The 21763-nt window shown below is 43.5% G+C and overlaps 1 protein-coding gene and 1 long non-coding RNA gene across 2 annotated transcripts in view; both read left to right on the plus strand.

The window, feature by feature from the left end:
- The window catches only part of LOC117290992, a 44415-nt gene extending 42115 nt beyond the window's left edge, over positions 1–2300 (plus strand). Inside the window, exon 3 of the long non-coding RNA XR_004519107.1 lies at positions 2203–2300. This is a non-coding gene — a long non-coding RNA (uncharacterized LOC117290992). The remainder of the gene's footprint in view (positions 1–2202) is intronic.
- An 11-nt stretch (positions 2301–2311) lies between these two features.
- LOC117290955 (protein dispatched homolog 1-like) lies at positions 2312–19719 on the plus strand. The gene is made up of 4 exons (XM_033772541.1): positions 2312–2444; positions 4091–4214; positions 13968–14334; positions 15637–19719. Exons 1-4 carry the CDS (start codon positions 2347–2349, stop codon positions 18615–18617), a joined length of 3570 nt encoding a protein of 1189 aa, XP_033628432.1. The 5' UTR covers positions 2312–2346; the 3' UTR covers positions 18618–19719.
- Positions 19720–21763: the final 2044 nt, after the last annotated feature.

The following is a 21763-nucleotide window of genomic DNA, read 5'->3' on the forward strand; positions in this document are numbered from 1 at the left end:
TTTTAAGCTGATGTCCTCTTTTTGTGTTTTGATTTTTCTTCACTTCCTGTGTACAAAAGTATAGGATTATTATCTTTTCCTCTTTTTATCTCGCCCGGTTTTCTCTTATCCTCTTCTTTAATAGTTACTCGCATGCCGGATATATTCATCAATTTATTTCCCCAACGCAAAGATGTCTGCCCAAGTTGGATAACAATTCCTCAGGATAGCATTTTTTGATGTACGGTCCCTGGTCAATACAAATAAGGCAAGGCATACATGTACACGTACAACAAAGAATCAGGTTGCGCTCATTGCGTTCAACCAAGTGAAATCTAATGCAAGCAAATGTACATTATTTCTTTTCCCCTTGACACGAGAAAAAGGAAGAAGACAAAAAACTCTGTATCTTTGTTGCTTCCTCTCGCTGAATGTGTGGTGCATCTTGATGGGGTTTGTGTTAACCTTATTACAATCTGTACCAGTATATGACCCAGTATTGGTTGCTTTTCAGAAAATGGAAATTCACTGGAGAGGCATGTAATTCATTTAATGGAATTATTTCTGAAAATAGCTGTTTGTGCTTTGCATTTACACATAGTAATTGTTTAAAATTAAAGAACTGTAGCCATGAAAACGTGGACCTCATCACTGTTTACGCAGGATTGCGACATGAGGGTCTAAAGGATGCAGACAATAGTTTTCCCTTGTTCGGTTGTTGATTTTGTTGAAGTCATTGCTGCTAAAAACATACCTACATGTACATTGTTCATGTGTGTGGGGAAGTTGATGGATGTAAACAAGTTGTGTATTTTAACTGATCACACAATCAAACAAGCACACACACAAACAAACAAACAAGTTGTGTAATTCATCTGATACACATAAGAATCAACCCATTTCGTTTTCAATGATTCTTTTATGTTTGAGCGATTGACTACAGTTGTCTCTTATCTACTCTTATAAATCTATTTATTCTTAAAGATTATAGAGATCGGGTGATTGTCTTTTACATGTACATCGTCTAAATTTAGCTTGATAGGTCATAGTGACATCGTTAGTCACTGGCTCAGGTTTATGTGTCTGCACTCTCTGAGATGATAAACAGTCAATGAGTAACACTTTTTGAGTAACAACCTCATTTCCCGACCAGACTGTGTGGCTAAGGTTTCAGATAGATTTTCAAAATCTGTACACTATACATATGTGTTGATACATTGCTATACAATGTCCGAAATGTCAAAAGGTGATTTGAGGTCTTGTATACCTAGAAATGTTGTACATGATGGTGTTGTTACCAGATTGCAAAATTTAAAACAACCTGATCTTAATAATGTTGCCATCTAACATCTAACGCGTTGTTGTTTTAAAGCTTGCCCAAAGTGACATGGAGCAACGCTTCCTGGCACGATAACAAAAGAAGTTTCATCAACTCCCGAGCCCTAAAGCAGTCACACATACATTTAGGGTCAATTCTGTATCACTCCTTTCTCAAAGACATATTGTTAAGTGCTGTGCATATTTGAAAAAATATAGCGGTGAGTTTTTTACCTTAGGGTGTGTGTACTAGCTATACGATGTTGAAGATAAATTGATTTAATTGGTACATGAACTGCACTTTGAACAAATCATACCAGCTGGAAATATTTCCATCTGAAATGCTGTCATCGGTTCACAATTTCTTTGCTAAGCAAAAACTTAGTAGGGCACCTACCACAACACTACAACTTTAATGTAATTTTTGCTGGTAACCTGTTTCTTCTAAGCAATATTTTTTTACTACACATCCTGTAGCAAGTTTTTGTGCTTACAGGCTTTAAGTAATTGGGTCTGGGGACCCCAATTTTTTGGAGCTGATTGAGCAGAAAATGTTCCTTCAAACTGTCTGCTAAGCAACAATAAGCAGGACACCTTATTGGCCGTGAACCTTATTCATGGTTTTGTTTTGCTTATCAATTTTGTTGTGCCCACAAGCAGATCTAGGAAATTGGGCCACGTAAGAATTTGATGTAATTCTCACATCAATCTTATTGAAAGTTACAATGGTAAACCACTGTATGCTCTCTCAACACAATTGTGTGCAGTTAAGCTACATGTATGAGATGTGTTTTTATTTTGTTTTAAAGATAAAAGGTGGCCACTATATGTCTTTAGGGATGAGACTCTTGATGTATGTTTGTACACGCCTGTTCAAAATTATTTTTGAATTTTGTCCATGTTTAGGTTGGTAGCATCCCTGCAGGACGTGGCCAAACTCAATAAGTGACGCTGATCAACTGTCGGCACCCTCTCTGTTCCAGAGAACTACCCTGGCCGGGCCGAGATTCGAGATTCTATGATGGTCATTGACTTTGCGTTGGGCTCACCATGAAAGTCGGTGATGTGTCAGATCTGGGCCGAGAAGTGTGCCAGAGTCGGACTCCTAGGCCATGGGCGAGCAGTCTGCGACATCGCTTCTGCTTTGGGTGATTATAATTATCTTGTTGTGGATACAATATGTACTTTTCAAGAATGGTGTAATGTGTTCTTGCTATAGGGCTGGTGGCACCCCCTTAAGATACTTCTGAGTTGGTCTTCCTCCAAAGAATATTTATAAAGCAAAACCCATCATCAACACCAGTGCCCAAATTCAAAGAGATGCTCAAGCCGAAAACATTGCTTTTAAAGCAACTTCTGATCATCCCAAAAAAAAGCCACATGTACCAGCTACAGATTCTACATATGAAAATATACTTTAGCTGGTAACATTTTGTTCTGGTAAATAAGCATGATTTTTTTTGTGCTTAGCAAATGTTTATGTTTAAGCAGCTGTATGAATTAGGGTCCTAGTTCCACGGTAAAATAAACACTCACATCGCACACTTTTAGACTCTGAATAGATTTGTTTACATGGACAGATGAAAATCATACTTGGTTTAGATAAGCACAGGCCCATAAGACTCTTGCAAACCTGGGGCCGTTTTCACAAAGAGCCAAATTAAGACTGTTCTTTAACACCAACCAATCTTAAATGCTAAGCAAATTGTGATGTCTCAAAACAAATCGCTATACACTATGGTGATATTGGAAACTCAACTTAAGATCAATCTTGAGTGCTTTGTGAAATCGAGCCCTGGAATCAACTTTTGATTAAAATTTGTAAAATCATTTTTTGTGGTTACCAATCATCATAGCAATAAAAAGAAGCTGATATTGAAAAAAGTGGTTTGTGTACAATTGAAAAGCTTTGAGCATTCTTAAAGCTTTGCATGGGCTAGCTTGTTCTTGTTACAGTTTGTTTTATGACACTCATTTATTCTGCCTTGTGATTGGTTTAGAGCAAATTACATGAAACATCAATATTTTTCAGAAAGCCACATAAACATGACGCACTATACCAATAGCAACAACAGCTTCTCGGTACCTAGAGAATAAAGACTCCCTCAAAATGCGCTGTTGAGGATTACCTCGGGAGTTTAAACCATAGCACTTGAAGCAGTCAATGTTTTTTTTGTCTGGGCCTAATTTCATAGAGCTGCTAAAAGGCAGTGGACACTATTGGTCATTACTCAAAATAATTATTAGCATAAAACCTTACTTGGTAACCAGTAATGGGGAGAGGGTAAGATGGTGTAAAACATTGTGAGAAACGGCTCCCTCTGAAGTGACATAGTTTTCGAGAAAGAAGTGATTTTCCACGAATTTGATTTTGAGACCTAAAGTTTAGAATTTGAGGTCTCAAAAATCAAGCATATGAAAGCACACAACTTCATGTGACAGGGGTGTTTTTTCTTTCATTATTATCTCGCAACTTCGACGACCGATTGAGCTCAAATTTTCACAGGTTATTTTATGTATATGTTGAGATACATTGGTCTTTAAAAGACTGGTCTTTGACAATTACCTATAGTGTCCAGGGTCTTTAAGCAGAAAATATTCCTTAACAACTCTCTGCTAAGCAGAAATGAGCAGGACCGATCAAAAATGGTACATGTGAGATGTGATGTGGTAGTTTGGCTGGTAACCTTATTCTGATAAGCATCATTTTGTTGTGCTAAGCATTTTTTTTCATAAGCAGCTCTATGAAATTGGGCCCTGTTTGAGTTCTTATTTCTATTTTGTGTTATTGCAGGTATGCCAGACTGATAAGCCACCATCCTATCGTGCTATGCCTGGTTCTATTCTTCTGTGTCATGACCTTTGGCCTGGTGGCATTCCTCTTGTACGATTTGCCCAGTTTCGATGACCCCATTGCTGTAAGTAAATTTTAGGAGAGATGAAACTCGCAAACTGCGCGTGTTTACGAGTTCCCAGTAGACTACTACATGTAGTTCCTAGATAGATTAATTGTTTTGGGAATGTGTGCATGCTCCAACCCCATTCCCAGGGGGTGATCGATCTTGCTTCTCTATTGTTGGTCTATAAAAAGCATTTGGAAACCGTTTGTTATAAAATGCATATGGTTGGAAAGATTTTTTTAAAGGAGAATATAATGATCCACACAATAATGCCTATAAATTGCGTGATTGTCCTTAGATGGTGTGAACTAACACGGCACGCCATTTCTGTACTCTACACCTTTCTATCCATTTTTTGTTATGCATCTCATAAGAAACAGTTTCAAACGCTTTTCATTGACCAACTCAGCCGATCCAAGGCAACGTGTCACTTTAACATGTCAAAAGATAGCATCTGATGATGCAACGCCGGTTTGGTATTGTTCCGTAAAATACTTCCTACGAGGCATATGAAAGTGTCTTGACTCACAAACTGTTCTTAAAAAAAATAGAGCAAAAAACTTTCTTCTATAATTTATTAGAGAAGTTTATGCACATGACGTGCGTACATGTAGGCAATAAAGAATCAATCATTCTGATTCAATTTCTCACATTGTTGGTCGAAAACTCAAGCTGAAATTTCCCTGCAGAGGTTTGTTAAAAAAGTTATTTCCCAAAATCCCTTGATCGGAAAAATCACACCAATGGCGTTGGCAGAGAGATACAAAAGGGAGGGACGTTTTTTTGGTTTTTTTTAACTGCGCGCATGGTCGTGATCTAATTTGCAGAGACTCGGACACATGCCAAGGAGACCTATATTACTAAATGTCTGCTCAAAATAAGACGTGCCATCTTCACACACTCTCTCAAGGATTTCAGAATAACACAACCATGTGGGGGGGAGGAAACCTTGCCTTATATACAGTTTTAATCAATGTCAGAGGACGTGCGTTTTGTGTTTGATAAATTACATTCTGGAAAACGGCCTCCAATCTGGTTCTGTCAATTGTAGACGTCTACTATGAAGTGGAAACGTCTTCTCACAAACAAAAAGTTCAAATTTATAAAACCAGAAACTGGTCCTGGAAAATATTTCAATCTGAATTGTCCCTTTCATACTGTATGCTAAATCAAAATAACCAAGTAATGATGGTCCATGAAATATAAATTGTTTAGCAATTTCTTGAAATGGGGTCGCCAAACTTTTATTTTTGCAGTTTAGTTGAATGGTACTTCTACATGTACATTGTAGGTATCTATTGAAAACATACAGTTTATTAAAAAGCGAGAGGTTAAGAAAGAGTTTACATGTACTCATCAAATAAAAAATTCACTAAAAATTTATGACCATAAAAACTTAGTAGATGTTAAATTTGCATTTGGGGATAAAGAATATTCATTTTGGTTTTTACCCATATACATCGATCTGTGTTAACACTGTATATTCCTACCTTAGTTCTGTGAACAAAATCACAGGCATATTACTTGGGTGGGATTCGAACCCACGACCTTAATAACTTGATTACAAGCTCTGCAGCTGTTGACAATGTATTACATTTTAAGAAATGATTCCCTTCTTGGGAATGTGGTTTTAGAGAATAGGGATTCAAACAAGTTTCAATATGAGAACTGTTCTGCATTATAAGTTTCTCAGATACAGTTTCTTTCCCATGGTGATATCTCAACAAACGCTACCACCATTTGAAATGACATTTTTCGCAAGTTGGTTTTACAGTCTATACATGTATCTATATTCATATAGAATTAAAACAATGAAAGGGTTAAAAAAACTAAAGATATACTTCACGGTAAAGCTATAAGCATATCAAGTCAAGATGTGAAATTGTGCGACCACATTCCTCATTAGAGATAGTGGACACTATTGGTAATTGTCAAAGACCAGTCTTCTCACTTGGTGTACCTCAACATATGCATAAAATAACAAACCTGTGAAAATTTGAGCTCAATCGGTCGTTGAATTTGCGAGATAATAATGAAAGAAAAAACACTATTGTTACACGAAGTTGTGTGCTTTCTGATGCTTGATTTCGAGACCTCAAATTCTAAACTTGAGGTCTCGAAATCAAATTCGTGGAAAATTATTTTTTATCGAAAACTACGTCAATTCAGAGGGAGCTGTTTCTCACAATGTTTTATACCATCAACCACTCCCCAATACTCGTAATCAAGAAAGGTTTTATGATGATGATTATTTTGAGTAATTACCAATAGTATTCCAAGTTGCCTTGATGCCACTAAAAGCTCCAACCAACAGCATTAACTTGTCACATTGTTCAATTCCCTCCAATTAATGTGACCTTGCTTTTAGTTAAGCCCACTAATGAGCAGTTCAGGTCATATTAAATGTTTGCCTTGATGCTTGGCTGTCGCAATTAACTAGGTACAGGAGTCTACTGTACAGTGTATCAGATGTGTACAGTCACTTCATGAAATCCATGGACCTTGTAGTGTATTTTTCCTCCATGGTTAATTCAATATGTTTGTTTGAAGTGCCTCACAAATTTGCCATTATAGATAAACAAAATATACTGCACAATAGGGTTAGTGATAATAAAATATAATGGTCTACGTCACTCTACTTACCTGTAGAGCAAATTACTACAATTGCATATTCCCTATGCGCCGCTAGGTAACACTAAGACTTTTTACAACAAGTGCAACAGCGCCCTCCATCGCCCAGTGCACGACGGCGCGAACGCCATGCGCAATCGCCCTCTTTCTCTCTTAGCTCCGAACAGGTGACACGTTAATTTTTTAGGCTCCCTAGAAAATTGTTACTTTTCCGTTAAACTGAGTCTCTTTTGAGATATAAAATAAACTGTGTTATTTTATTATTGTTACTTGATAAAGACGTGTTTGTAGAGTGTGTGTGTCGTCTTTATTAATTTCTTAGTTGATAAAATGAGTTCTAGAAAGGCAGGGAGGGGTCGCACTGTCGCTACCGGGGATACTTCCCTTTCCCCGGGACAGCTCGACTCCTCGGGGGGCTACGTCGTTGACGGTCCGTCGTCTGCGCAGTCCTCCCAACCTTCACAGCCCCTGCGTGCTGCGTCGGTCGTGGACCCCGTTGACTTCGGGGGGAACATTTCCCGTTCCCCCTCGTCGGTCAGCGTCCAGGGGTCCAACCTGTCTAAGGGTAAACGCCCGGGTACAAGCAAGAAAACAAAAAATCCTGCTACCCGGGCCGTTTCCAAAAAGAATAAGGCAGGCAAAGGAAACCCCGTTCCGGGGTCTTCCACACCTGCCGCTAAGCCACCCACTGGCCTACTGCGGACGGAGGGGGTCCCCCCTCCGCGTGTCTCAGTGCGCCACTCCCCATCCAGCCCCACCGAATCTCCCTCGGTGGCCGTGGTGGGGGACGGGGTTGGGTTTGCCGACCGTAACCCGGCCGCTCATGCCATCAGGCTGGGCGCGCTGGTGGTCGGTAGGCAGATTGCCCATGCCGAGCCGGCGAACTGGGGTTCGCCTGGTATCCCGCGCTCGGTGGGTCCGTCCTCATCCTCGGGTTTTACCCGTTGTTCTGGGGTCCCCGTGACACAACCCTTGTCCGAAGGGACATCTGAGGTCACCCCATCCCTTTCTTCCCGTCGAGGGAAAAAGGCCAAAAAGGGGAGTAGGTCACAGGGCTCTTCGAGCTCCAGTGATTCCTCCCACAGGGGCAAACGTCACCGCGGTGACTCGCTTTCACGGGCCGACTTTATGGAGGCCTTTCAAGCGTTGACCGCCTCCCTGACGGGCAGGTTGGAGCAGGGCCATGGCCCAGTGGCTCCGCCCGTTGTGTCGGCCCTTCATGGCGTGTCAGCCCCGCCAGGTTTCCCGGCCCGGGTCGACGCACCGGTCCCGTTCGACCACCAGTGGGTGGCCTCGGGTAGCGGTATCCCTCATACCGTGAGCAGGGCCCCGGCGTCTCCGCCGTGCCACCGCTCGGTACCTGTGCCAATGCAGACTCGTGTCCCTGCGGTATCCCTGGCCCCTGTGGGGCCACCTGTGACCGCCAGGACTGTAATACCCCTGTCGGGGATCAGTTTGCACCCGGCGTCAGTATTCTCTGACTCAAGTTCATCTATCGGCCATGATTATAATACTGGGCACTCGCCCGGGACGAGTCGCCCCCCTGGGGATGACTCGTCCCCAGAAGAGGACGAGTTGACCGCTATGCAGCGGTTGTCAATTCGTGAGACTGAGTTGCGGCTCGTTCAGCGGGACATGATCCTGCCCCTGGATCGTGTTTGCACAGATCGCATGGATGCAGTTATGCAGGCAGGGAAATGGCGGGCGCATGCTTCACGCGCTGAAGCTTACTATCGTTTTCCCCAAGAAACCGGCTGCGCCCAAGGCCAAGGCGAAGAAGCAAGCCTCCTATACCATACCACGGCGTCAACCTCAACGGCCCACCCGTGGTGGGTTTCGCGGCAGGGCCGACACTCAATCTAGTGTCCGAGCCGCGCCGACCCAGATGGGGCACCAGCGCCCTCAATCGGGGCGGGGTTTTCACGCGCCAAACTCCCGATTCCCGGGGGCATGGCGCAAGTGACTCGCTTGCCTCAAGGCGGCCTCCCACCGACGGACACTTGGGGGGCTGCCTTCAAAAATTTCTGGGGTCCTGGGGACAGGTTGTCTCCGACCGGTGGGTCCTCGAGACACTCGAGTACGGCTACGCGCTCGAGTTCACGGGGACCCCCCCGTCGGACATGATAATTCGGCCCACGCCGATCCCGTCCGACATGGGGAAGCGGTTGGCTCTCGAGAGGGAGATCTCCTCCCTCCTCCAGAAACAAGCAATTTACGCCGCTCCCCTGCAAGGGGCGCGGACGGGTTTCATGTCCACCTTCTTCCTGGTTCCCAAGAAGGAGGTGGGCGAGTGGCGCCCCATCCTAAACCTGAAACCCCTCAACAGATTCATACGTCCGCAGCGCTTCCGTATGGAGACGCTGCGGACCATTCTCGAATCTATTGTCACACCCGCCTGGGGGTCGAGCTTGGACCTGAGGGAAGCGTACCTCCACGTGCCCATCAGGCCCGAGGATCGCAAATTCCTACGCTTTATGTACAACAGCGTCATGTACGAGTTTGCGACCCTGCCCTTCGGGTTGTCCACTTCGCCCTGGGTGTTCACCCGGGTAGTGAAGACAATCGGGGCTGCTCTACGGAGGCGCGGGGTCATGATCTTCATGTACCTCGACGACTGGCTGGTCGTGGGGCCATCGCGGGCGGCGGCGGCTGGGCGCTCAGGTTCACCTGGCGCCTCACTTCCGATCTCGGTTTCTAGTGAACACCGAAAAGTCGCACCCGATACCCTCGCAGACCCCTACCTTCCTCGGAGCGGCTCTCGATCTCCGCCCACCGAGGGGACTAGCCTGCCCTACGGAGGACCGCGTACTGAATCTTTTTTCTTTCCCTCTTTCTCCCAGCGGCGGTGGCACCGGCAAGGGCTTGGCTCAGGCTCCTTGGCCTTATGGCCAGCATGGTGGACTTGGTGGATTTTTGTCGACTCCGGATGCGGCCAATTCAGCTCCATCTGAATCCGTCTTTTTACCGCCCTCGACACCACCCTATCCACCTGCCGGTACCCACTACGCCCTGGCTGATCCCGCACTTGCGGTGGTGGCTGGACGAGGCCCATCTTACTCAGGGGCGCGTGTTCCGCCCCCCTCAGCCTTCGGTGACCATTGTCACCGATGCGTCACAGCAGGGCTGGGGGGCGTCCCTCCACCCGTGCCAGATCGCGGGACAGTGGGGCCCGGAGCACCGCTCGTCCCACATCAATGTCCTAGAGTTGATGGCGGTCTTCAATGCCCTTCGGCATTTTCAGACTGCGGTGTCGGGACGCGCGGTGCGACAATACCACGGTCGTGGCTTATGTCAACCGCCAGGGAGGTACCCGGTCGGCGCAGTTGTGCGCCCTGACTTGGGAACTCCTTCACTGGTGCATCCGCCAGGGCGTTGCTCTGTCGGCAATCCACATCCTGGGGGTAGAGAATGTGACAGCCGATGCCCTCTCCAGGGGCTGGATTGCCCCGACAGAGTGGTCCTTGCTCCCTCAGGTGGCACAGACCCTCTTCCGGCTGATCGACCGGCCCCACGTAGACTTGTTTGCCTCACGGGCAAACAATCAGCTGCCAACGTATTGCTCAAGGGTTCCAGACCCCAACGCATGGCAGATCGACGCCCTGTCGATTCCGTGGGAGGGCCTCCTGGCTTACGCCTTTCCGCCATTCTCGCTCATCCCCCGGGTGTTAACCAAGATATAGACCGCCCACTGCCGGGTGCTCCTCATAGCCCCGTTCTGGCTGCGTCAGCCGTGGTTCCCTCGACTCGTGAGGCTCCTTGTCCACCGCCCGGTGGTCCTGCCTCAACGTCCGGATCTCCTTTATCAACCCAGTTCCGGGATGATTCATCCGGCCCCGAGGGAACTCCACCTGACGTGCTGGGTGTTATCACCCAGTCACTCCGCACAGCAGGCCTTTCACGCCGGGCTGCAGAGCTTGCCGCCCAGTCGAGGCGTGCCTCCACTCGTAAGATCTACGATTGCCGACTACGCCATTTCTTTAAATGGTGTAGACGGCGATCTGTACGTCCCCCCCAGTGCTTCTCTGAAGGACATAGGGGATTTTCTTCTTTACCTTTACGAGAGTGGGCTAGCGACTGCCACGGTTAAAAACTACCGGTCGGCCATTGCAGCCATTCATGAGGGCTTTCCTGATGGCTCCTCGGTTTCTACCAATCGAGCGATCTGTCAGCTGGCAAGGGGCATGTTTGTATCCCGGCCTCCGGTACGCAAACTTGTCCCGTCTTGGGACCTCCAGAGTGTTCTATCCACTCTAGCAGGTCCCCCATTCGAACCCCTCAGCAACGTTCCTTTGCTGCAGTTGTCGATAAAGGTTTCCTTTCTGCTGGCGGCCGCCACGTCGCGCAGACGTAGCGAGCTCCACGCCCTGACACTGGCACCGGGTCACATTCGTTTGGAACCCGGTGGTGTCCGGCTGGTTCCTGACGAAGAATCAGTCTGACTCTTTTCAGCCCCCGGACATTTTCGTTCCGGACTTAAAATCCTTCTCTGCGGTTGGGGCTGACAGACTGTGGTGCCCTGTCTGGGCGCTTAAATGGTACATAAGCCACACCAAGCCTATCCGCTCCGGCCATCACCAACTATTCTTGGCCTCCACAACCCCTCATCGCTTGCTGGATTGTTACCGCCATCCGCTCCGTCCCGGGCGGGTGGCCGGCGGCCGAGGGCAATATTCACGTCCGCAGGGTGTCGTCCTCTTGGTATTTTTTTAAAGGTATACCGATAGAGGATATAACCAAGGCAGCCTGTTGGAAGAGTGCTACAACCTTCTCACAATGCTACCTGAAGGACGTACTCCAGACCGACGGCCAGGCAGGCCGTGCGGTGTTGCAGTCGGCCTCCCGTGGGTCATCCTCCCGCTAGTCCTCTTCGCATCAAGTCTTCACCCTCGGTGAGTTCTTGTCTGTATACCATACATTTGTGCCACTGTTTAACATTGATAATGTTTTTTCCTTGTCCTATTGGGACGACACCCCCCGGGTCGTGTGCGGACAATGTGGCCCCCATATTTTGCGTTTCTTATTCTTGCAACAGCTGGTGCCTCCTTCCGGTCGCGCCTCGTTGCCATGACGCCATAATAATTGTATGATATGCAATAGTCCCGCGTATACCCACCGCCTTCCTAAACGGTGCTAGTCTATGCAATTGTAGTAATTTGCTCTACAGGTAAGTAGAGTGACGTAGACTCCCCCCCCCGACAGTAGTGTGGGTAGGGTCTACGAACGAATACTTACCTGTAGAGCATCCCTCCCGCCTGCCCCACTATACTTGGTTCTTGCATACTTGTACGTATGAGTTTCCGCCGTCGTGCACTGGGCGATGGAGGGCGCTGTTGCACTTGTTGTAAAAAGTCTTAGTGTTACCTAGCGGCGCATAGGGAATATGCAATTGTAGTAATTTGCTCTACAGGTAAGTATTCGTTCGTAGACCCTACCCACACTACTGTGGGGGAGGATTTTGGGGTACAGTGCAATACACTTGATACATGTACGTACATATTATCATGTAGCCTAAATTTATGGGCAAACAAATTGTTATTGAAAATAGGTTTAAAACAATATATTTATATAGAACACAAGAACACAACATTCAGTTACATTCATGTGTACGTACAATGTACATGTTTTATAAACCCCTCGCTTCAGCAATTTCAGATTTCCTCATTTGTGTCTAACACAGATTACAATCAAATGTCCATTTACTACACCTTTGTTGTCACTTGCTCATCTGGGTGTGGAAAGCTATAATTGGATGCTAAGTCCAGAAAACTTGAGTAATTACATTATTACTGCACCTGTGGGCATACAGAACACCCCCCCCCCCCATCTGTCATTCTTCTTTCTTTTTTCTTTTTTTCTTTTTTTACACTCGACATGCAGATGACGTCAATGTCGTGTTTGAATTTATTTATATCGAGATTTTCCATCAATTTTAATTTGTTTTTGTGAGAATGGTTACAGTCTCCTGCGAGACTGGCTGTCTGTTAACTATAAGAGACGTCTGACACTATTGCATATCAATTTGAGCGTCGGTACCCAAAAGCTATTAATTCTCTCAGGGTTTTTAAATCAGTGTTTTATTAATTGTTCATTTAAAGTAATTATCTAGTTGGAATTAAATCACAGACGTGGTGCCAATCTGTAATTACTCTGGTGAGGTGAGGTCAAATTATAATTTATGAGTGGCTACTGTTAAGAATTTTTGTTGAAGGTTTTCTGTTGCAAAGAAGTGATTGGTTGTTCCGTTGAAATGAGTTTTAGTTTTTTTCTGTTGAAAAGAAGTTTTACTCCTGTTGGAAAGAGTTGTTGATTTGTTCTGTTAATATTTTTGTTATCTTTTGGAAAGAGTGTTCCATATTCCTATTTGGAAAAAAATTGTTTGAGGTTTTCTGTTGAAAATAAGTTTTTGTATCCATGTTGAAATGATATTGGTGTCCATGTTGGAAAGGGTTGTTATTTGCTTTGGTAAGAATAGTTTTGTATCCATCCTAGTTTATTACAATAGACCCAATTCCTTTTTATGCCAGAAAAGTTTGTTTCAGGCAAGTAAATGAAGCAGAGAAATATAAAGTTATCAAAGTTTTGAAAAGTTAGAAAACATCAAGTTTACAAGTGATTTTTTTTTATTTTATTTTTTAAGGCAATGGACACTATTGGTAATTACTCAAAACAAGTTTAAGGACCAAAATTTACTTGGTAACAAGCAATGGAGAGCTGTTGATAGTATAAAACACTGTGAGAAACGGCTCAATCTGATGAAGTTAAGTAGTTTTCGAGAAAGAAGTAATTTTCCACGAATTTGATTTCGAGACCTCAGATTTAGAATTTGAGGTCACAAGAGTAAGCAATTTGAAAGCACACAACTTCGTGTAACCAGGATGTTTTTTCTTTCATTATTATCTCGCAACTTCGATGACCAATTGAGCTCAAGTTTTCACAGGTTTGTTATTTTATGCATATTGAGGTAACACCAAGTGAGGAGACTGGTCTTTGACAGTTACAAATAGTGTCCAGTGTCTTTAATTCCAGTAAAAAAATGTGAGTTAAAGCCCCTCTTAGTGATAAGCCTGGCTAGTTCAGTATTGAAAATATTCCCATTTAATTACAAAAAATATTGTATTTTTTACATGTTTTCTTCTTCAGGGTTTTGAACCACGAGGCACAGTGATCAGCCAACGTTCCATAACATGGCAGAATATGCTTGATCATACCGGTTCTGGTCAGCTCCTCTCGTTCTATCCAACCACCAGTCTCCATCCACAGCACGTCGTCAACACCCAGCGACCCTTACAGACCCAACTCTCATCCACCTTAACCTCCCCAGCCTCTGCCTCAGTCACGCCTTCTCCTTTGGTGCCTGACTCAGTGGAGATCAACGGATCGGATGAGGTTCGGTCATTGGGGGATGACGGCTCTGCCAGCAGCAGTTATAGTCAGTCGGATATTAGTGAGAACGGGGACTATCTCAACGATGATGATGTGGAGGTTCCATTCTTCTGCTCCAATCCTTGTGAGTAACTAGTGTCTCTCAGATAAAAGACAAGTTTAAGTTTTAAGCAGTTAGCATGTCAAAGTTCTTGTATGACTTTAGTTAATGGCAGTAAAATCACCCAAGGATGTGTCAAAACCTCCTTCTCCAAAATACGCAAATATATTGACACAAACACATGCCACGCTGCTGCCAGAGCCCTTGTGTTGTCTAGACTGGATTATTGTAACTCTCTCCTCAATGGTATTAAGCAAGCTGACATTGACCGTCTACAAAGGCTCCAAAACAATGCTGCACGTATCATTTTCTTGCAACCCAAATACACACACGCATCCACTCTTCTCAAACAATTACACTGGTTACCAGTTAAACAACGCATCACCTTCAAAACATCAGTGAACATGCACAAAGCACTCTCTAACGTACTTCCACAATACCTTACAGAGTCGCTAAATTTCAACAAACCTGGCCGGAGTGGGCTCCGCTCCGGCCAGAATCTAACAATCCCTCGCACACACAAAATGGCAGGGGACCGGTCCTTTTCAGTCGCTGGTCCCCGGTGCTGGAACGCCCTACCAAGTCATATTCGGAACACCAACACACTCCAGACATTCAAGAGTAAATTAAAAACATATCTATTCTCATAATCGTCTTTTCCGTAGCACTCTTCCAGCGCATTGAATTTTGTAAAATGCGCTTTATAAGTCTCGTTTATTATTATTATTATTCAGAAGTCAGTCTGGCTTGTTCAGTGTTGAAAATATCCCATTTAGTATGAAGTAGGGACTAGTGTAAAAGCAATTTGTGGACTTGTTGAATGACAAGCTTACTGGTCCCTTCAAAAGTCACCTCAAATTTCAAGGAAACCCAATGAAACCCAACCATCAGAGAAAATTTATCAAAAACATTGTGTATATTGTTAGCTTTAGCTTTACATGTTTGTACAAGGCTACATTTACCTCCATGCTTTTCAATCATTTTAGGGGCAGGCAATTTATGCGGGCAGTTACTTTATTTTCATAAAATTATAATGTTCACTCTGGTACATGTACAATGTAGGTGTCTCTCTAGAGACTCTGCAGGTATTTGATGATTTTATGCATTCAATTTTGTTTCCCTTTCAGGTTAAAATTATACTTGCAGGGTCAGTTACTTTTGGATGGAGAAAGATAATTGTACTTGAGCATCTTATTTCAAGATACAACAATCATGGCAGGTTTCTTGTCACGTTTGCATGGTTAAGTGATCATGTTTTGACCACGCAATTTCACATCCAGTTGTTTCATTTTATTAAAAGCTGTTTTTTGTTTGTTTTCCACACAGCAAGGGACTATGCTCGAGTTGTTTTAGAACCTGTGCAGGCCCATAATCTTCTGACCTTGCAAGGCCTACAGGCCATGTGTCAGCTGGAGACAACGGCCATTCGCCAGCATCTACAATTCATGAGAAACTGCTACACAGACAAGAAGGGATCATGCTGTCGCAGCTGGTCCATCGGTAACTATGTAGCATTGCTAAGCAACAGATCCAGCTGCATGGAGATTACAGAGAAGGACGTTGCGGACACTGTGGAGCTGCTTCAGAAGTGTTCTCATTTCTACCGGAGTCGAGATCTTCAACCGAATTGCTGGGAGTCCCGGGAGTCCCAGGAGTGGAAACCTTGCCCAACGAATATACACGAGGACTGTATCCGCTATGACGCTGTCTACTCTATAATGCATTACCTTGCAGACGTCGGATTCTTGAGCGTGGAGAAGCCTAATAATGTGGAGGTCAAGAACACAATGATCATTATCCCAGTATATGCTGGGAATGATATGATAGAAATCTACGAGGACGTCTTTAAGGATAAGGAGGTGGCCAATGCCGAGGTCAAAGTAACGGGATTGTGTTTCAATCTCAAGTACGATCTCTTTGGAGAGTACTTAACGACGGAGGCATTGTACCCTTGCCTTGGAGTGTTAATTATCATAATCCTCATGTGGATGTACATTGGATCCCTCTTCATTACCGTCATGACTGTGATCAGTATGGCAATGTCGCTCATTGTGGCATATTTCCTCTACCGTATTGTATTCGGCATTCCCTTCTTTCCGTTTATGAATCTAACCACGGTCATTCTCCTTGTTGGAATTGGAGCGGACGATGCCTTTGTGTATTGTGACATTTGGAAGCGCACAAACTCGGATCACGTTAACACCCCACAAGTACTGATCCTCTTGGACACGCTTCGGCACGCTGTCGTCTCAATGTTTGTAACCAGCCTCACCACAGCATCCGCATTCTTTGCAAATACAATCAGCAAAATTACCTCCATCAAGTGCTTTGGCATTTTCGCGGGGACGACGATCCTCGTCAACTGCTTCTTCACTGTCACCTGGTTGCCTGCAGTAGTCACAATTTATGACTATTACTTAAATGGTTACTCCTCTAGAAGAACAGAAAAGAGAGAGTACAGAACGCACAAATGGAAACACTCTTGCTGCACTAACATACTGCGGTGCTTGAACAAAATAAAGTACATCACCAGTGAGTGGTCCCGTATTTTTTTTGATAAGATACTGCCCTGTGTTGTTATTAAGCTACGTTACGTTTGGCTGCTCACCCTAGGCACGCTAACACTAGGTGGATTCATTTTGATATTCTTCAATCCAAAACTTCAGTTACCGACCCTGCCTGAGTTTCAGTTATTCCACTCTCTGCACCCATTTGAGAGGTACGATTTCATCTACAAGGATATGTTCTGGTTTGAAAAGGGGAACAGCACAGGATCACAAGTTTACTCACACTTGCCGCTAAGGATTGTATGGGGAGTTCAACCAATAGACAGCGGCAATCCGTTTGATCCCGAAAGCCATGGTGAGATCACGTTTGATAAGACGTTTAACATCGCCCTCCCGGAGGCTCAGCAATGGCTTTTTAATTTCTGCGCCCGGTTGCGTAACCAAAGTTTCTTTCTCCCTACCGTAGGATTGCAGTTCAAGAACTGTTTTATTGAAAGTTTTAGAACTTGGATGCAGACAAGAAGCTGCATTGATATTAATACAGGAGAGAACCTTATGCCTTGCTGTAGGGAAAGTGTATTTCCATATCCTGAAGAAGTCTTTGATAAATGTCTCCGGGATGCAGTAAGTGTGCTGTACTATGAATTCCCTATGGCCTTTACAAAATTCACTCCAGGGCCTCGGTTTGGCGGCCCAGAGGATCGAGTAGTTGCAGCCATCGTCGAGTTTGACAGCACACAAACGTACACATATTCATTTGAAAAAATTCAAGTATTTTGGAATGCGTTTGAGAACTGGGTGACTTCGGAGTTGAAGACTGCCCCAGAGACGATGAAACATGGGTGGATCACAAGTTTTGTGGACTTTTACGATCTGCAGGATAATTTAGCTCATGGGATGCCAATAGCTCTCGGCATGTCCATTATTATCTCCACCTGTGTTATGTTTGTAACCACACAGAACCTCCTGATTAGTGTGTATGCTATTCTGTCCATATCTGGCACCATATGTGTGACCATTGGGGCTCTGGTACTGCTGGGCTGGCAGCTCAATATCCTTGAGTCTGTTATTCTATCAGTTGCTGTTGGGCTCTCTGTCGATTTTACTGTACACTACGGTGTCGCGTACCGAATCGCGCCGGAAACCGACCGGGAGTCGAGAGTTGTTTTCTCTTTGGGTCGTATGGGGTCTGCAATCACGATGGCTGCACTGACGACCTTCGTGGCAGGTGCTTTAATGATGCCTTCTACAGTCCTTTCCTACACACAGATGGGAACCTTTCTTATGTTAATCATGTCAATAAGTTGGGTGTTCTCCACCTTCTACTTTCAATCGCTCTGCCGCACCATAGGGCCAGAGGGCTCACTCGGACAGTTCCCACTGCTTGGTTGTGCATGCTGCGCATGGAGAAAGAACACAGTCAGGGCTGCAGACTCGGAAGCCATCCATTCCCACTCCTCAGAAGTGCCAAGCTCAGGAGAATCTCACGAACTGGAACCGCTCAGCTCCTTTGCGACTTCAAATTTAAACTCTCCCAAGCCAAGCTCAAGTTCATTCCATAGTAGTAGTAAATACCCACATCACCTTGGTGTTGTACCACCGCAATGTCTCCTTACGAAGCAAAGAAAGGAAACACCTCCTTTACCTGGAGCCTCTGGACCGCTATGCTCGGAGGTAATCTGGGAGGGAACCAGTAAGTTTGTGACACGACTCTATAAGCCGGTGGCACAATGTGAACCAGCTCCAGTGATTTTACCAAACAAAAACCCAAATGTCCCTGATATTTGGGTCAAAATGTAAGTATTTAAGTTAAGTAAGTGTGTTCAGGGATTACATGAAAGAGTGAACACTTTTGAAGGATGCTGCTTGGCTTCTCTATAATCAGAATCCCATGGGAATCCCATGGGACTTTATTGTAAGGGTAACCAAAAGCTTTTGCTGCCATTAATGGTAAGACTGCTTCCAAATTTGTACCTTCTCTTTAACTGTTTGGCTCAGACATGATGAACAATTTCAGAGACTGATATCCCAGCAGGTATTGGCAATGCCACTCTGTGTGGTTTCACCCAAATAATGTTTGATTGAGAACTGCACAAACAATCGATAGATGACAAAAAATTTTTTAACTTTCATCAATACTTTTGAAAGTTTTCTTCTTGTGATTAAATTACACAGTAATTCATATTGTCAGAGCTCAATTTGTTTTGGTGGGGGGATCCATAGGACCACAGGACTTGTGTCTCAAAATGTTCACCGGATCAGAAATATTTACTTGGTCAGATTCAAAAAGAGAAAAAACTTCCTAGCACAGTTTAACATGCATTTCACAGTATGTATTTAAACAAGCTTGATGACATGTAGAATAGGGGAAGATTTCTTTCATTTGTCTTTATGCATAATCATCTTTCTTTAATCAATAGAATTGAAAATAAAAGGTACTGGAACATTATTTGTTTCTGCATAGTATTTTACACAGTAAGATAGTATCATTGAATTGAAAAACACAAGAGGGCCTAGACTTGTGTGGTTGTAAATTTTCTGTTCCAATGTTAAACTTAAACACACTGGCCTCAGGCAAGCGGTCCAGTGTCAAATTTGAGCCCTGACTACAATGGTAAGAAAATAAGTGAAGAGCTGAACTCTTTGGGTTGTTTGATTTTGAAAGGAGGTAATTTGACAGCACCACACTTCAAAGAATTCTCTACCAAGGTTGTTTAGTATTTAATACATTCCTATACTGTCACATTTCTGTTTGAAGCTCGGAATTATATGATTATCGATCAAGCATGTGATTGTATCAATAGATGTTTCTATGATAAACCCGCTATTTTTGTATTATGTTGTTGTTTTTGTATTAAAGGCAGTGGACACTATTGGTAATTACTCAAAATAATTATTAGCATAAAACCTCACCTGGCAACAAGTTATATGGAGAGGTTGATAGTATAAAACATTGTGAGAAACGGCTCCCTCTGAAGTGACATAGTTTTTGAGAAAGAAGTAATTTTCCACGAATTTGATTTTGAGACCTCAAGTTTAGAATTTGAGGTCTCGAAATCAAGCATCTGAAAGCACACAACTTCGTGTGACAAGGTTTTTCTTAATTTCATTCACATCTTGCAACTTCGACGACCAATTGAGCTCAAATTTGCACAGGTTTGTTATTTTATGCATATGTTGAGATACACCAAGTGAGAAGACTGGTCTTTGACATTTACCAATAGTGTCTACTGTCTTTAAGAGGAAGTTGTATATTTCAGCCGGATGCTGATATGTAATGGGTTTATTTACCTAGGTAACACCTTCAGGACAAACAATTATATGAGTGCCCAAAAGAAAACAGAACAGGCAAAAAAAACATGTTGCCTTGGAACAAAAGTTTTAAGAAGCATCTTGATATGTTTGATGGTGGTAGCTTGTTTGATGGAAGGGAGATTTTTCACATAAAATGAGGCCCAGCAAACCGATGTATATCCACAACTTTGGCACTCTTAACTATTATTGTTGAATATTTGATTGATAATTTGTTTGTATATTATTGATCATGCAATTGCATATATTTTAATGGCGTTTGTGATCGTGCAATAATTATCATATCAATGAATTGTAAACTTTATTAGATTCTATTACACTAAAGGTGGCTCGATCTTGCTATATCATGAAGCATATAGACCTTATGCACATGACGTCATTTCAGTAGGGCGCCTCAGTGGCCTATCCTGTGCGCCGCACAAACAAATCTGTGCGTTGCGATTGTTTCATCACCGTTTTACCTCTAAGATGGCGGTTGGATGACGTCAATGCATCTACCCACAGGTCCTTTGATTCCTGTTACAAACATCATGTGTCACCAAGATTGTTCTTCCCAAAAGTTCATGAGCAATATTGGTAGCTCTGTTAAAGAACAGTATTTGAAATTTGTGTGACCAAATTATTCGCATAAATTAACAAGTCTGTGAAAATTTAAGCGCAATCAGATATCAGAGTCATAAGAAAGTAGTATTTAAACAGAATAAATTAAACCCAACCAAAAAATAGACAAAATAAGATGAATCTGCAAAGGCAGGGGATTATGCTGAAATATCTCCAATCTTGATTGACCAGGTTCAGATTTTGCCTGACCCACTTGCTGGTCAGCCTAACAGAGAAACAAGAAAATTTATTAAAAATGGGATTTTTAACCTGGTCTGCTTCGTGTTGACCCACATATGGATCTTTTTGACACCAAATCCAGGTCATTCTGACCCACAAATGAGTCAGGCCCCCACATGGAACCTGGATCCAGGTCAAATCTGACTTATACGTTTTTAGAGTGAAGAGGGATACTGGGGTATGTACACTCTTAGAGGCAGTGGACACTAGTGGTATACACAAAATAACTATTAGCATACAACCTCACTTGGTTTTATGAGTAATGGGGAGCTGTAGTATAAAATCTTATGAGAAACCACTCGCTCTGAAGTAACGTGGTTTTCGAAGAAAGAAGTAGTACTCCAATAAAATATTTGAATTTGATTTTGAGACCTCAAAATTAGATTTTGATATCTCAAAATTAGATTTTAAGGTCACAAAATCATGCATTGTGTGATAATGGTGTTTTTTCTTTCATTATTATTACCTCAACGATCAATTGAGCTCAAATTTTCACAGGTTGGTTATTTTATGCGCATGTTGAGATACACCAAGTGAGAAGGCTGGTCTTTGGCAATTACCAATAGTGTCCACGTGTCTTCAATATGAATTGAAATAAATTGTGTGGGTTTACAAGACAATCCAAAACAAAATTTATCCCTGTAATGGTAGAGATACATTTTACCCACAGGGATATTGGCTTAGGTGCCCCCCTCCCCCTCCCAGTATCAATAACATTAATTGACAGCCCTTGATTTTATGAGAAAGCATTACATTCTTATTATTCTTGTGGTGCCTGTTATACTTACTGCTGC

This window comes from Asterias rubens, chromosome 1 (genome assembly GCF_902459465.1).
Source record: "Asterias rubens chromosome 1, eAstRub1.3, whole genome shotgun sequence".
In the NCBI taxonomy this organism is placed as follows: Eukaryota; Metazoa; Echinodermata; class Asteroidea; order Forcipulatida; family Asteriidae; genus Asterias; species Asterias rubens.